Source organism: Nerophis lumbriciformis, linkage group LG26, assembly GCF_033978685.3.
Source record: "Nerophis lumbriciformis linkage group LG26, RoL_Nlum_v2.1, whole genome shotgun sequence".
Taxonomy (NCBI): Eukaryota; Metazoa; Chordata; class Actinopteri; order Syngnathiformes; family Syngnathidae; genus Nerophis; species Nerophis lumbriciformis.
In genome coordinates, this window is record NC_084573.2 from 40140796 (window position 1) to 40158912 (window position 18117).

At 40.0% G+C, this 18117-nt stretch overlaps 1 protein-coding gene across 3 annotated transcripts in view; it reads left to right on the forward strand.

Annotated features, from left to right (window-relative positions):
• dglucy (D-glutamate cyclase) overlaps positions 1-17510 on the forward strand; it is a 36071-nt gene extending 18561 nt beyond the window's left edge. For 2 of the 3 annotated variants that reach the window (XM_061986883.1, XM_061986884.1), the window contains exons 8-15: positions 225-458; positions 2529-2646; positions 5498-5640; positions 7935-8034; positions 11287-11435; positions 11791-11910; positions 13218-13396; positions 17155-17510. In XM_061986883.1, coding sequence (XP_061842867.1) covers positions 225-458; positions 2529-2646; positions 5498-5640; positions 7935-8034; positions 11287-11435; positions 11791-11910; positions 13218-13396; positions 17155-17304 — 1193 coding nt within the window. In that variant the 3' untranslated portion in view covers positions 17305-17510. The remainder of the gene's footprint in view (positions 1-224; positions 459-2528; positions 2647-5497; positions 5641-7934; positions 8035-11286; positions 11436-11790; positions 11911-13217; positions 13397-17154) is intronic. The other variant, XM_061986885.1, reaches the window with a different exon arrangement.
• The last annotated feature ends 607 nt before the right edge of the window (positions 17511-18117 follow it).

An 18117-nucleotide genomic window follows, 5' to 3' on the forward strand; every position in this document is an offset into this window, starting at 1 on the left:
TTTAGTGAAAAATAAACACTATATTTTAGGCAAATTCGGTTTTATAATATTTTTAATTATTAAATGAAAACAAATGGTGATCTTCTCAGTTTTGTGTGCTAAGAATTCATCATTACTTTGAGTTTTGTGCAGCACACTTCCTCAAGTCAAACCCTCGTTGCTTGGTTTGTGATGCAAAACATTCAAAAAACTGATCAAAATTGTCTCATGTTTCTGATTTTCAGAACCTTCTTTGGCATTCACTCACTCACCAGGCAGTGTGGACTTGACAGATGCCCGGGAAAGCTCCCCAATGTGGCCTCCCCCTCACAGCATGGGGTCTGAAGTCACAAGTCTTCCTCCGGAGCTGACGCCACTCTGCTTTCTGATATCCCCAAATCCCTTGTTCTATAGTTTGGCATCACAGAGGGCCGTGTCCAAGATCAGGAAGTTGGAAGCAATCATTGGAGAAGATCCAGGTAAGTTTAGTAACATTATAAAGTACAAAAGCAGTGAAGTTGTCAGGTTGTGTAAATGGTCAATACAACAAAACAAGATATTTCATGTTCACACTGACAAACTTTATTATTTGTTGCAAATAATCATGAACTTAGAATTGAATGGCAGCAACATGTTTCAAAAAAGCTGGCACAAGTGGCAAAAAAGAGTGATAAAGTTGAGGAATGCTCATCAAAGACTTATTTGGAACATCCCACAGGTGTGCAGGCTAATTGGGAACAGGTGGGTGCCAAGATTAGCTATAAAAGCAGCTTCCATGAAATGCTCAGTCATTCACAAACAAGGACGGGGCGAGGGTCACCACTTTGTCAACAAATGCCTGAGCAAATTTTTTAAGAACAACATTTCTCAACAAGGAATTTAGGGATTTCACCATCTACGCTCCGTAATATCATCAAAAGGTTCAGAGAATGTGGAGAAATCACTGCACGTAAGCCATGATATTACACACCTTGGATCCCTCAGGCGCTACTGCATCAAAAAGCCACTTCAGTGTGTAAAGGATATCACCACATGGGCTCAGGAACACTTCAGAAACCCACTGTCAGTAACTACAGTTGGTCGCTACATCTGTAAGTGCAAGTTAAAACTCTACTATGCAAAGCCAAAGCCATTTATCAACAACACCCAGAAATGCTTCGCTGGGCCCGAGCTCATCTAAGATGGACTGATGCAAAGTGGAAAAGTGTTCTGTGGTCTGATGAGTCCACATTTCAAATTGTTTTTGGAAACCATGGACCAAAGAGGAAAAGAAGCATGGTGATTGTTCTAGGGTGAAAGTGTAAAAGGCAGCATGTGTGATGGTATGGGGGTGTATTAGTGGCCAAGACATGGGTAACTTACACATCTGTGAAGGCACCATTAATGCTGAAAGGTACATACAGCTTTTGGAGCAACATATGTTGCCATCCAAGCAACGTTACCATGGACGCCCCTGCTTATTTCAGCAAGACATTGCCAAGCCGCGTGGCTTCACAATAAAAGAGTGTGGGTACTAGAGTGGCCTGCCTGTAGTCCAGACATTGAAAATGTGTGAAGGCTAAAATATGAGAAGGGAGACTGTTGAACAACTTAAGCTGTACATCAAGCAAGAATGGGAAAGAATTCCACTTCAAAAATGTGTCTCCTCAGTTCCCAAACCTTTACTGAGTGTTGTTAAAAGGAAAGGCCATGTAACACACTGGTAAAAATGCCTTTTTTGACATGTGTTGCTGCCATTCAATTCCAAATGAGCTAATATTTGCAAAAAATGAGAAAGTTTCTCAGTGTGAACATGAAATATCTTGTCTTTGCAGTCTATTCAATTGAATATAAGTTGAAAAGGATTATTATTATTTACCATTTACACAACCTGACAACTTCACTGCTTTAGGGCTTTGTAGTACTGTAGCAGTATTTGTAGTCACGGACTAATATTTAAAAAGTCTGTGTCTCAATAACTTTGCTGCTTCACCATCATTATCGTGATAGACCCAGAAAACGCTTGTTTTTTTTTTTTTTGTATTCAAATGACATTTAAAATGTTTTTTTTTTTGGTAAATGCTAATGAAGCAAAATGATTGAAGCGTAAAATTTAAGTCCCTCCCACATGACCATAGAGCACATGTGTGATCATGACCATAGAGCACATGTGCTCTATGGTCTAGGATTTTAAGTGCGCCTTGTAGTCCGAAAAATACAGTATGTATATTTTTTACATATTTCCATCTATCTTCTTACGCTTATCCGAGGTGGGGCCGCGGGGGCAGCAGCCTAAGCAGAGAAGCCCAGACTTCCCTCTCCCCAGCTACTTAGTCCATGTCTTTCTGAGGCGTTCCCAGACCAGCTGGTAGACATAGTCTCTCCAACGTGTCCTGGGTCTGCCCCCGTGGTCTACTACCAGTCTGACGTGCCCTAAGCACCTCCTCTCCATGTGTTCTCCAGGTACTCATGCTACCTCCAAAAAGCATGCATGTTAGGTGAATTGGCGACTCTGAAAGGGAGTGTAAATGTTTGCTTTTGTTAACCTTTTTTTTTTTTTTTTTAAACAGGTCAACGAGGAATCAAAGCTTTGTTCATCCAAGATGAACTCATCCGCTCCTGTCTGGCGCTCTCCCATGCGTCATCTGTTGCCATAACAACAGGCTTTCCCACACACTACATGCACAGGTACATGCATCTTTCACAATCATCCCGTTACAACATCTAGACCAGACCTGAGCAAAATAGGGCCCGCATTAAGATTCTCAATCGGACGTTCTACATTATTTTTTTACAGCTTTAAGATGAAAAGTGTATTTGTCATTATGATGTTTTTAAATGACTAAGTCTTCAACTATAGAAAGTATTTCAATAGTTGAAATCTGCACTTTTGAGTGTTCTAGGAGTTATTACTGTAATCTACATCAGTGTTTTTCAACCACTGTGCCGCGGCACACTAGTGTACCGTGAGATACAGTCTGGTGTGCCGTGGGAGATGATCTAATTTCACCTATTTGGGTTGAAAATATTATTTGCAAAGCAGTAATTCTAGTCTGCAAATGATGTGTTGTTGTTGAGTGTCGGTGCTGTCTAGAGCTGGGCAGAGTAACCCTGTAATACTCTTCCATATCAGTAGGTGGCAGCAGGTAGCTAATTGCTTTGTACAAACCCCGTTTCCATATGAGTTGGGAAATTGTGTTGGATGTAAATATAAACGGAATACAATGATTTGCAAATCCTTTTCAAGCCATATTCAGTTGAATATGCTACAAAGACAACATATTTGATGTTCAAACTCATAAACTTTTTTTTTTTGCAAATAATCATTAACTTTAGAATTTGATGCCAGCAACACGTGACAAAGAAGTTGGGAAAGGTGGCAATAAATACTGATAAAGTTGAGGAATGCTCATCAAACACTTATTTGGAACATCCCACAGGTGTGCAGGCTAATTGGGAACAGGTGGGTGCCATGATTGGGTATAAAAGTAGATTCCATGAAATGCTCAGTCATTCACAAACAAGGACGGGGCGAGGGTCACCACTTTGTCAACAAATGCGTCAGCAAATTGTTGAACAGTTTAAGAAAAACCTTTCTCAAGCAGCTATTGCAAGGAATTTAGGGATTTCACCATCTACGGTCCGTAATATCATCAAAGGGTTCAGAGAATCTGGAGAAATCACTGCACGTAAGCAGCTAAGCCCGTGACCTTCCATCCCTCAGGCTGTACTGCATCAACAAGCGACATCAGTGTGTAAAGGATATCACCACATGGGCTCAGGAACACTTCAGAAACCCACTGTCAGTAACTACAGTTGGTCGCTACATCTGTAAGTGCAAGTTAAAACTCTCCTATGCAAGGCGAAAACCGTTTATCAACAACACCCAGAAACGCCGTCGGCTTCACTGGGCCTGAGCTCATCTAAGATGGACTGATACAAAGTGGAAAAGTGTTCTGTGGTCTGACGAGTCCACATTTCAAATTGTTTTTGGAAACTGTGGACGTCGTGTCCTCCGGACCAAAGAGGAAAAGAACCATCCGGACTGTTCTAGGGTGAAAGTGTAAAAGGCAGCATGTGTGATGGTATGGGGGTGTATTAGTGGCCAAGACATGGGTAACTTACACATCTGTGAAGGCACCATTAATGCTGAAAGGTACATACAGCTTTTGGAGCAACATATGTTGCCATCCAAGCAACGTTACCATGGACGCCCCTGCTTATTTCAGCAAGACAATGCCAAGCCACGTGTTGCATCAACGTGGCTTCATAGTAAAAGAGTGCGGGTACTAGACTGGCCTGCCTGTAGTCCAGACCTGTCTCCCATTGAAAATGTGTGGTGCATTATGAAGCCTAAAATTGTTGTGTTTACTGAGGGGAGGTGACGGCAAACAGAGACCAGGGGGCAGTATGTACAATTATTTATATATAAATATAATAATTCAATATATATATATATAATAATAATAATAATAAACAGAAATGGAGTGTGAACTATATCCAAAAGGGAATGGTGTAAGACTATGTGTAGAATTTAACTGAAGTGAGTGTTACCAACGTGTTGAACGAGATACAAGGAAGTCCAGGGGGCAGGCAGATGATCCGGGGGCAGAGAGAGACGTCAGAATCCAGGGGCGAGCAAGAGGTCGAGGAACGAAGGAGGCAGTCAGAGTCCAGAGGGAGATCCAGGGAAAAAGTGAGACGCACAGCTCACTTTCCAGGTGACGAAGGGTACTGCGGGGACACGGGAGAAGACAAGGGACAAATCAAGGCACGGAGAGGAAACACAAATAGAGCATAAAGCTTGTTGCTTACGGTACACCATGAGAAAAACTAAGTTCCCGCGCCGATCCTAGGGTCCACTGGTCTTTTAACCAGCTCGCCCTCATCAGTTCCAGGTGTGATCATCACACCTGGAACTGATGAGGGCGAGTGATTGCAGCTGGTGGCTGCTGCAGGGCGGGGACGCGCACAGCGCGTCCCTGGATGTGCGCACCCGTGGGCGTGTCCCGAGGTGCGCACAGACGGATGAGCGGCGTTGGCAGAAGCCTGAGCCGTAACTAAAATAGCAGAAGGGAGACCCCCGGACTGTTGAACAACTTAAGCTGTACATCAAGCAAGAATGGGAAAGAATTCCACCTGAGAAGCTTCAAAAATGTGTCTCCTCAGTTCCCAAACCTTTACTGAGTGTTGTTAAAAGGAAAGGCCATGTAACACAGTGGTGAACATGCCCTTTCCCAACTACTTTGGCACGTGTTGCAGCCATGAAATTCTAAGTTAATTATTATTTGCAAAAAATAAAAATAAGTTTGAGTTTGAACATCAAATATGTTGTCTTTGTAGCATATTCAACTGAATATGGCTTGAAAAGGATTTGCAAATCATTGTATTCCGTTTATATTTACATCTAACACAATCTCCCAACTCATATGGAAACGGGGTTTGTATATTTGCAATTCAAATTCAAATTATGATGCATGCTTCATAGTCTTAAAATGTTAACGATCGCTATAACTTTGTTTTGACTTTTCGCCTTCAGCCCTCCGGATGAGACTGATGGCCCACCTGGAGCTATTGCCATGGCGACCATGCTCCTTTCCCTGGGCAAGAAAGTTACGATGGTGATGGACAGGAGAGCCTTAGAGATGAACCAGGCCATCATTGATGAAGCTGTGAAGAAAGGTGGGAGTTTAGTGGTGAAGATTGAGATTGAAGTGGTACGTCCACATTGTGTTCCTCCTAACTCTCCTATCTTCAAGCAGCCCCGCCCACTCAAATTCATTGAAAACTATTTAACCCCACAACTGGAACATGCAACATGCCCTTTTTAAAAACAGCAGCAAACTTTCAAGCCAGTGGTAAAGTTAAAGTTAAAGTTAAAGTAGCAATGATAGTCACACACACACTAGGTGTGGCGAAATTATTCTCTGCATTTGACCCATCACCCTTGAGCACCCCCTGGGAGGTGAGGGGAGCAGTGGGCAGCAGCGGTGGCCGTGCCCGGGAATCATTTTGGTGATTTAACCCCCAATTCCAACCCTATAGCCTACTATCAAAATGACTTTAAAAGTCTTATATAAGTGTTATAATGAAGACAACACATGACTTTAAAAGCCTTATATAAGTGTTATAATGAAGACAACACATGATGTAAGTGTCTATATTAGCCTACTATCAAAATGACTTTAAAAGTCTTATATAAGTGTTATAATGAAGACAACACATGATGTAAGTGTCCATATTAGCCTACTATCAAAATGACTTCAAAAGTCTTATATAAGTGTTATAGTGAAGGCAACACATGGTGTAAGTGTCTATATTAGCCTACTATCAAAATGACTTTAAAAGCCTTATATAAGTGTTATAATGAAGGCAACACATGATGTAAGTGTCTATATTAGTTATATTAGCCTACTATCAAAATTACTTTAAAAGTCTTATATAATTGTTATAATGATGGCAACACATGATGTAAGTGTCTATATTAGCCTACTATTAGTAAAACTTCTCAGAGGGTGAGATAAGTCCTTAGAATGGCCAAAGGTAGAGATGTGTGTGTCTAATGGATTTATTACAATCTTTGCAAGTTGGGTAACATTTGCTGTGGTCTGGAACAACATGGCACACAAACAACTATCAGAAATGCAGCCAATATTACATACAGATAATGTGTCATGAAACATGCAAATATAAATTAAATACACAGAGGACATAAGTAAAGGATATTAAATGAGCTCAAATATAGCTACAAACACCTTTGTGCATTCACGCACAGTATAAAACGTTTGGTGGACAACATGAGACAAAGAAGGAGTGGCATAAAACACGTCTTTCTGTGGCGGCGGCGGAGAAAGTTGTACATGTAAACAAACTAACTGTTGAGTCACAGTCCACACAACGGTGAGTTCAAGGGCCGCTGAAATGAGTAGGACAAAACGGCGCTCGCCAAATAGTGTCATCAGTTAATGCATAAACACAAACATATTAAACATATTAACAATTAGGAAGGTTTGTGTCGTGTTTGTCCTCCTACACGAACCTTATTACAACAAAATATATATTTTTCACCCCATTTTTTTCCCCATTTCCATACATTTTTGTAGACGCTCTATGGAGCCACCAGGGCGGCACTCAAGAGCCGTGAGTTGCTGACCGCCGGTCTAGGAGGGAACATATACAAATACCGGCATGGCAGTTTTATGTCCGTTTGAAAGTCTAAATGAGTATTTTTGATGAATAGTTTAGCTCTATTAAATATAGCAACCAAATGGCTAAGTTATCAACACTGATTGCTTCTACTGTATAACATAAAAGTACTATTATGGAATACTCTTACACCATTATTTGTTTGTACTTGGTCCAAGTACTATATTCAATAAGAAGATGTCATGACTTGGTCCTGGGTGTTTGCTTTTCCGGGATGCAACGGAAAGTTGGCTCGGGCGAGACGGGAATGTAAGTACATTTTTATTCAAACACTATAACTACAAAAAAAAGGAAGTAAACAAAAGGCGCACACAATGGCGGAGAACAAACTATGAAACCAAAAAGACTATAAACATGGAACAAAAACTTACTTTGGCATGGGGCATGAAGCAGGATCTAAGAGGATGAAGAGTGTGTAGAGCGTAATTGTGGGGATGTCACCAGAAAGACAAACTGAAAACAATGAACTTAAATACTACAGACATGATTAACGAAAACAGGTGCGTGACTCAAAACGTGAAACAGGTGTGTGACGTGACTAATGGGTTGCTATGGTGACAAACAAGAATGCACAATGAGTCCAAACGTGGAACAGGTGAAACTAATGGGGTAATCATGGAAACAAGACAAGGGAGTGAAAAGCCAGAAACCAAAGAGTCCAATAACTAAACAAAACATGACTAAAACAAAACATGATTACACAGACATGACAGAAGAGACCGTGTGAAAGTGTTCACACAACAGTAATAATTGTGTACTTTCACTCTCAGGTGTTCTGAAAAGCACAATTCCACTGGTCACCTTTGAAGAAAGTGCTCCAAACTCTGCACTTCATTTTCTGTGTCACCATGGCGACCCGACCAAGCCCAGGTTTGAAAATGAGACTTGCACCAGACATGTTAGTCCTCACTTCATTTAAGCTGCTACTGCGCTATATATATATATATATATATATATATATATATATATATATATAGTTACTTTATTTCAAAAGTAACTCAATTACTAACTCAGTTACATACACCAAAAAGTAATGCGTTACTGTGAAAAGTAACTATTTAGTTACTTCTTCTTTTTTTTTTAAAGCTCCCATTAATGCCCTTTTAGCCTTCATGTCAGTACTGTTATTGCACTGGACAATAATACAATCTGTTCATCAACTTCACATGCATTTGCATCACTCAACTCTGCTAAGCAATGTGGTCTACATACAACACACAAACAATGTGCTCTACATACAACACACAAACAATGTGCTCTACATACAACACACAAACAATGTGGTCTACATACAACACACAAACAATGTGGTCTACATACAACACACAAACAATGTGGTCTACATACAACACACAAACAATGTGCTCTACATACAACACACAAACAATGTGGTCTACATACAACACACAAACAATGTGGTCTACATACAACACACAAACAATGTGGTCTACATACAACACACAAACAATGTGGTCTACATACAACACACAAACAATGTGCTCTACATACAACACACAAACAATGTGGTCTACATACAACACACAAACAATGTGGTCTACATACAACACACAAACAATGTGGTCTACATACAACACACAAACAATGTGCTCTACATACAACACACAAACAATGTGCTCTACATACAACACACAAACAATGTGCTCTACATACAACACACAAACAATGTGGTCTACATACAACACACAAACAATGTGGTCTACATACAACACACAAACAATGTGGTCTACATACAACACACAAACAATGTGGTCTACATACAACACACAAACAATGTGCTCTACATACAACACACAAACAATGTGGTCTACATACAACACACAAACAATGTGGTCTACATACAACACACAAACAATGTGGTCTACATACAACACACAAACAATGTGGTCTACATACAACACACAAACAATGTGGTCTACATACAACACACAAACAATGTGGTCTACATACAACACACAAACAATGTGGTCTACATACAACACACAAACAATGTGGTCTACATACAACACACAAACAATGTGGTCTACATACAACACACAAACAATGTGCTCTACATACAACACACAAACAATGTGGTCTACATACAACACACAAACAATGTGGTCTACATACAACACACAAACAATGTGGTCTACATACAACACACAAACAATGTGGTCTACATACAACACACAAACAATGTGGTCTACATACAACACACAAACAATGTGGTCTACATACAACACACAAACAATGTGGTCTACATACAACACACAAACAATGTGGTCTACATACAACACACAAACAATGTGGTCTACATACAACACACAAACAATGTGCTCTACATACAACACACAAACAATGTAACATGTATAAGTAACAAACAGCATAATAACAACATAGCTGTAAAGCAAGGAAGGCACACACTACATACACAAAGACTAACCAGGCCTTTTTTTCTCTCAAGGAATTGTGAAATAAAATTATGTCTTAAGCCCAGAACACTCTACACTTTTCCCCAGTTTTAGTTTAGAGAAAAGGAAAGATTAGCCTGGCCCACTAGGATCCCTCTTTATGTTTGTGAACTTTATAGTCTATACATTTAGAGTGATGTGATAATCAAACACTCTAAAAGTCTAGAATGAAAGAGTATATAAGAGAATTGACAGAGTGTGTACCTTCAGTGCTGAATGATGAGCAGAGGCAGAGTTAATCCTTAAGTGGTGGAGGTGGAGGGCAAGTGGCATGGAGTCTGTGTCCCTCTTTATTAGCTTCGCCGAAGCATGTTGCTTTTGTAGCTGTTTCAGCAGATTTGAATTGCTGTTTTGGGCATTAGATGGGGTCTGTGATCCAAGACACAACTTACATTTAACTAAAATGTTCTTTTCTTTGTGCTTTTTTGTAAGAACTATGAACTTGTTGCAGGTATGACCACATGGTGGCGATAGTTTGTAAGAACTATGAACTTGTTGCAGGTATGACCACATGGTGGCGATAGTTTGTAAGAACTATGAACTTGTTGCAGGTATGACCACATGGTGGCGATAGTTTGTAAGAACTATGAACTTGTTGCAGGTATGACCACATGGTGGCGATAGTTTGTAAGAACTATGAACTTGTTGCAGGTATGACCACATGGTGGCGATAGTTTGTAAGAACTATGAACTTGTTGCAGGTATGACCACATGGTGGCGATAGTTTGTAAGAACTATGAACTTGTTGCAGGTATGACCACATGGTGGCGATAGTTTGTAAGAACTATGAACTTGTTGCAAGTATGACCACATGGTGGCGATAGTTTGTAAGAACTATGAACTTGTTGCAGGTATGACCACATGGTGGCGATAGTTTGTAAGAACTATGAACTTGTTGCAGGTATGACCACATGGTGGCGATAGTTTGTAAGAACTATGAACTTGTTGCAGGTATGACCACATGGTGGCGATGGTTTGTAAGAACTATGAACTTGTTGCAGGTATGACCACATGGTGGCGATAGTTTGTAAGAACTATGAACTTGTTGCAGGTATGACCACATGGTGGCGATAGTTTGTAAGAACTATGAACTTGTTGCAAGTATGACCACATGGTGGCGATAGTTTGTAAGAACTATGAACTTGTTGCAGGTATGACCACATGGTGGCGATAGTTTGTAAGAACTATGAACTTGTTGCAGGTATGACCACATGGTGGCGATAGTTTGTAAGAACTATGAACTTGTTGCAGGTATGACCACATGGTGGCGATAGTTTGTAAGAACTATGAACTTGTTGCAGGTATGACCACATGGTGGCGATAGTTTGTAAGAACTATGAACTTGTTGCAGGTATGACCACATGGTGGCGATAGTTTGTAAGAACTATGAACTTGTTGCAGGTATGACCACATGGTGGCGATAGTTTGTAAGAACTATGAACTTGTTGCAAGTATGACCACATGGTGGCGATAGTTTGTAAGAACTATGAACTTGTTGCAGGTATGACCACATGGTGGCGATAGTTTGTAAGAACTATGAACTTGTTGCAGGTATGACCACATGGTGGCGATAGTTTGTAAGAACTATGAACTTGTTGCAGGTATGACCACATGGTGGCGATAGTTTGTAAGAACTATGGACTTGTTGCAGGTATGACCACATGGTGGCGATAGAGCGCAGCGGGCGAGCTGCGGATGGGAACTATTACAACATGAGAGGAATAAACATCAAACATCTCGTGGACCCAATTGATGATTTGTTTATTGCTGCAGACAAGCTGGCAGGAATGACAACTACAGGTATGTTACACCTGAGGGACATGGATGTGATACCAAGTAGTCACAGGATCATACAAAGTCCTCATGTGTCCAGGGACATATTTACTGACTTTATAAACAATTAAAAAAAATGACAAAAGATTTTGGGATAATAAAAAATATTGATGTAATCATAGTAGTATGGACTAGATACGCTCCTGTACTTGGTATCATTACAGTGGATGTCAGGTGTAGATCCACCTATGGCATTTGTTTACATTGTGACGGTGGTGAGCTATTGTATCCTCCTACGCTGTGTAGTGAAGCATGTTTAGATATTCCTCGTCCTCCAGTGATAATGCTACTTGTAAGATGCAGTAGATGTTCTGTCCTGCAGGAATTGGTGATGGAGGCAATGAGTTGGGGATGGGCAAAGTGAAGGAGAAGGTGAAAAGCCTGATGCCAAAGGGGGAGCTGATAGCTTGTGACGTTCCTGCGGACTACGCCATCACTGCAGGTGTGCATCATCATCATCATCATCATCATCATCATCATCATCATCATCATCATCATCATCTAGTCCTGATGCCTTGTCTAGTCAGGGTTCTGCACCAGGCCTTGAAAGAAAAGGTTCTGCTCATGTTCTGCTCATGCTGGCTGTTCCACATGAGCAGAGTGACACATGAAGCTACAGGTGGTGTGTGTATGATACAGGTGTGTGTATGATACAGGTGTGTGTGTATGATACAGGTGTGTGTATGATACAGGTGTGTGTATGATACAGGTGTGTGTGTATGATACAGGTGTGTGTATGATACAGGTGTGTGTGTATGATACAGGTGTGTGTATGATACAGGTGTGTGTATGATACAGGTGTGTGTGTATGATACAGGTGTGTGTATGATACAGGTGTGTGTGTATGATACAGGTGTGTGTGTATGATACAGGTGTGTGTGCAGGGACGTGCACATGATTAAAGAAGGGCAGGGGCTCAATGTCAGAAAAGGGCAAGGAAATTGTTTTTTGGTCCTTTACACAATATGGAAATTAATGTAAAATTAAATTTGCTAATAGGAAGCTAACTACTTAGCTGTGTGTCCTTTGTAGGTAAAAGTGATTGCCATTTCTTTTGTGTCAACAAATTATTGTCATAATGAGTTAATTCACATTATCATAGTCTTGGAAGACATGAAAAGCAACAAAATACTGGTTTATTATTAGACACAGTGCATTTTCTTTTGAAAATTAACCCGGTGTTTTATTTTGTATTTTGTACACTACTTCCTGTCCCGCACGATCCGCTCTGCTCTGTGCGGAATTGATGTGCCGTGCTCAATTGATGCGCCGTGCTCCGACGTCCGGCAAAAACAGAAGCTGACACGCTGAATAATAGAATAATACAGCGTTTTTCTGAAATATGACCCATATTAGATGCTGAATAAGTGGACGGCGACTAGACCATAACTCACAGGTTCAAGTTGCTCCACTGTCACGTCTCCTCAGCGCCGCAGTTGGCTCTCTCTCCTCTCACTTACTCACTCACTCGCCCTCTCTATCTCTTTCGGGCGGAAGCGGCAGGCTTAAACAACCCGGTATTACAAGAAAACGTGGAGTTTTTGTACCGCTGTTTTTTTTGTTTTGTTTTTTACATCCCTGACAGGAATTTATTACTGTTTAAAGAAAAAAAAAAGAAGGAAAAAAACACACACACAGGCAGAGGGCACTTTTTAAGACGAGGCAAAAAAGGGCAGGGGCTCAAGCACCCATAGGGCCCTATGTGTGCACGTGCCTGTGTGTGTGTGTATGACTGATGCCTTCTCTCAGCGACCCTCCTCTCCTCATCAGGTGTGTCCAACTGGGGAGGTTACGCTGTGGCGTGTGGCCTCTACCTGCTGCACACCTGTGCCACACACCAGCGATATCTGCACAGAGGACTGGGAAAGGATCACGTGACTTCTGAAGAGTTACGCCATTGGACCGCCAACCTGCCGTCTGTGGACAAGGTCACACACACACACACACACACACACACACACACACACACACACTAACAACACAATAACAGGATAACAACACAATAACAACAGGATAACACAATAACTACACAATAACAGTATAACAACACACTAACAACACAATAACAGGATAACAACACAATAACAGGATAACAACACAATAACACGATAACAACACACTAACAGGATAACAACACAATAACAACAGGATAACAACACAATAACAGGATAACACGATAACAACACACTAACAACAGGATAACAACACAATAACAGGATAACAACACAATAACAGGATAACACAATAACAACAGGATAACAACACAATAACAGGATAACAACACAATAACAACAGGATAACACACTAACAACAGGATAACAACACAATAACAGGATAACAACACGATAACAGGAAAACAATACAATAACAATAGGATAACAACACGATAACAGGATGACAACACGATAACAGGATAACAACACAATAACAACAGGATAACAACACAATAACAACAGGATAACAACACACTAACAACAGGATAACAACACAATAACAGGATAACAACACAATAACAGGATAACACAATAACAGGATAACAACACACTAACAACAGGATAACAACACAATAACAACAGGCTAACAACACAATAACAGGATAACAACACGATAACAGGATAACAACACACTAACAACAGAATAACAACAGGATAACAACACAATAACAACAGGATAACAACACAATAACAACAGGATAACAACACAATAACAGGATAACAACACGATAACAGGAAAACAATACAATAACAATAGGATAACAACACGATAACAGGATGACAACACGACAACAGGATAACAACACAATAACAACAGGATAACAACACAATAACAACAGGATAACAACACACTAACAACAGGATAACAACACAATAACAGGATAACAACACAATAACAGGATAACACAATAACAGGATAACAACACACTAACAACAGGATAACAACACAATAACAACAGGATAACATCACAATAACAGGATAACAACACAATAACAGGATAACAACACGATAACAGGATAACAACACACTAACAACAGGATAACAACACAATAACAACAGGATAACAACACAATAACAACAGGATAACAACACAATAACAGGATAACAACACGATAACAGGATGACAACACGATAACAGGATAACAACACGATAACAGGATAACAACACAATAACAACAGGATAACAACAGGATAACAACACAATAACAACAGGATAACAACACACTAACAACAGGATAACAACACAATAACAGGATAACAACACAATAACAGGATAACACAATAACAGGATAACAACACACTAACAACAGGATAACAACACAATAACAGGATAACAACACGATAACAGGATGACAACACGATAACAGGATAACAACACGATAACAGGATAACAACAGGATAACAACACGATAACAGGATAACAACACAATAACAACAGGATAACAACACGATAACAGGATAACAACACAATAACAGGATAACAACACAATAACAGGATAACAACACAATAACAACAGGATAACAACACAATAACAGGATAACAACACGATAACAGGATAACAACACGATAACAGGATAACAACACAATAACAATAGGATAACAACACACTAACAAGATGCCTGATCCAAGTTTGCTTTGATTGTGCTATCAGAGAGAGGCTGATACTATCAGAGAGGCTGATAGTATCAGAGAGAGGCTGATACTATCAGAGAGAGGCTGATACTATCAGAGAGAGGCTGATAGTATCAGAGAGAGGCTGATACTATCAGAGAGAGGCTGATACTATCAGAGAGAGGCTGATAGTATCAGAGAGAGGCTGATACTATCAGAGAGAGGCTGATACTATCAGAGAGAGGCTGATAGTATCAGAGAGAGGCTGATAGTATCAGAGAGAGGCTGATACTATCAGAGAGAGGCTGATACTATCAGAGAGAGGCTGATACTATCAGAGAGAGGCTGATACTATCAGAGAGAGGCTGATACTATCAGAGAGAGGCTGATACTATTAGAGATAGGCTGATACTATCAGAGAGAGGCTGATACTATCAGAGAGAGGCTGATACTATTAGAGAGAGGCTGATACTATCAGAGAGAGGCTGATACTATCAGAGAGAGGCTGATACTATCAGCCATAAAGTGTCTGTAAAGTAACTATATGTATATATTAGTGTTGTCCCCATACCAAAATGTATTTCAATACTTTTCTAAATAAAGGGGATCACAAAAAATGTAATTTTTGTCTTTATTGTAACAACAAATGTTAATGTACATGAAACATATGTTTATTATTGTCATTTAGTCCTTCAATAAAATAGACAACTTGTCTTTTAGTAGTAAGTAAACAAACAAAGACTCCTAATTAGTCTATGCAGTAACATATTGTGTCATTTATACACCTATTATTTTGTACACATTATGAGGGACAAACTGTAAAAATGGATTATTCATCTACTTGTTCATTTACTGTTAATATCTGCTTCTTTTCTCTTTTAACATGTTCTATCTACACTTCTGTTCAAATGTAATAATCACTTATTCTTCTCTTCTTTGATACTTGACATTAGTTTTGGATGATACCACACATTTAGGTATGGATGTGATACCAAGTAGTTACAGGATCATACATTGGTCATATTCAAAGTCCTCATGTGTCCAGGGACATATTTACTGACTTTATAAACATTATATAAATTTTTTTAAAAAGGCAAAAAGGTTTTGTGACGATAAAAAATAAGTAGTAGTATCGACTAGATATGCTCTTGTGCTTGGTATCATTACAGTGGATGTCAGGTGTAGATCCACCCATGGCATTTGTTTACATTGTCCAGTTTGTCCTTTATAAAGTGTAGAAAATAATAGGTGTATAAATGACACAATATGTTACTGCATAGACTAATTAGGAGTCTTTGTTTGTTTACTTACTACTAAAAGACTGTCATGTCTGTGTGATCAAGTTTTATTTTTGGACTTTTTGTGCACTTTTGTTTTGTTTTGTCACCATAGTTACCCATTAGTTTCACCTGTCATGTCATGCACCTGTTTTGAGTCACGCACCTGTTGTTAATCATGTCCATAGTATTTAAGTTCATTCATTTTCTGTTGTTCGTCCTGACGACCTCACAACACATTTATGCTATGTTCATGCCTGATACTTCTTTCCATGTCAATTCCTCAAGCAACGACTTTTGTCCAAGCCAAGTAAGTTTTTGTTCCATATTTATAGTCTTTTTGGTTTCATAGTTTGTTCTCCGCCATTGTGCGTGTTTTTTGTTTGTACTTTTTTTGCTATAGTCTTTTGGTTTCATAGTTTATTCTCCGCCACTGTGCGCGCTTTCATTTATTCCTTTTTTTTGATAATAATAAATCATGTACCTTCATTCCCGTCTCGCACGAGCCAACTTTCCGTTGCATCCTGGAAAAGCACACACCCCGAACCAAGTCTTGACAAAGACAAGTTGTCTTGTATGTTCAACATTTTATTGAAGGACTAAATGACAATAATAAACATATGTTTCATGTACACTAACATTTGTTGTTACAGTAAAGACAATAATGACATTTTTTGTGGTCCCCTTTATTTATAAAAGTATGTAAATAGATGTTGGTACTGGTACTAAGATAATGTTATGGGGACAACACTAGTAATTGAAAGTGTATTGAAACTGGAGTCAAGTATGATTTATCTTTCAGGAGGAGTCTATCTTGTCAACGCTGGTGGATTTTGGCATTCGAAGTGGTAAAAGTGGTAACCTGGCCATGGAGGTGGATGGTCTGACCTTTCACCCCTCACATTCTGACATCATCACCAAACTACTGGAGGTCACCTTGGACTCAGACTAATAAATAAATAAATAAACAGTTTGAGGTCTGATTGCCTTTGATGGAGCACATTGACGTGTTTATGTACACTAATTGTACTGCAGCCTTGTTAGGAGAGAATTGACCCTCCTCACCAATACAAAGTGAATATATCAAGTATGATTTGGAGTTATTTTGATGTTTGTTAACTAGCAATGATTTCCTGCATTAAAGAACATTGAACTTTCTGTGTGTGTCTTCATGTCTTTTTACTCTGCCAAATATTGACTCAGGAGTTGAGTTGAGTGTGGACCACGCCTACAACTACAATGACATCATCACTTCTGTCATTACAGCACCAGTGAAAAGGAGTAGGAAGAAGCAGAGCTTATTTACTCCTACCTCTTCTCATAGCACAGCACTTTCTTGTTCTCTGTACCGTGAATAAATAAATAATATAACATACTAAGTAAACTAATATTAAATACATAAATAATCTTTATCTCCCAAAAAAAAGGATTGAAGATCCATCCATCCATCCATCTTCTTCCGCTTATCCGAGGTCGGGTCGCGGGGGCAGCAGCCTAAGCAGGGAAGCCCAGACTTCCCTCTCCCCAGCCACTTCGTCCAGCTCTTCCTGTGGGACCCCGAGGCGTTCCCAGGCCAGCCGGGAGACATAGTCTTCCCAACGTGTCCTGGGTCTTCCCCGCGGCCTCCTACCGGTCGGACGTGCCCTAAACACCTCCCTAGGGAGGCGTTCGGGTGGCATCCTGACCAGATGCCCAAACCACCTCATCTGGCTCCTCTCCATGTGGAGGAGCAGCGGCTTTACTTTGAGCTCCCCCCGGATGACAG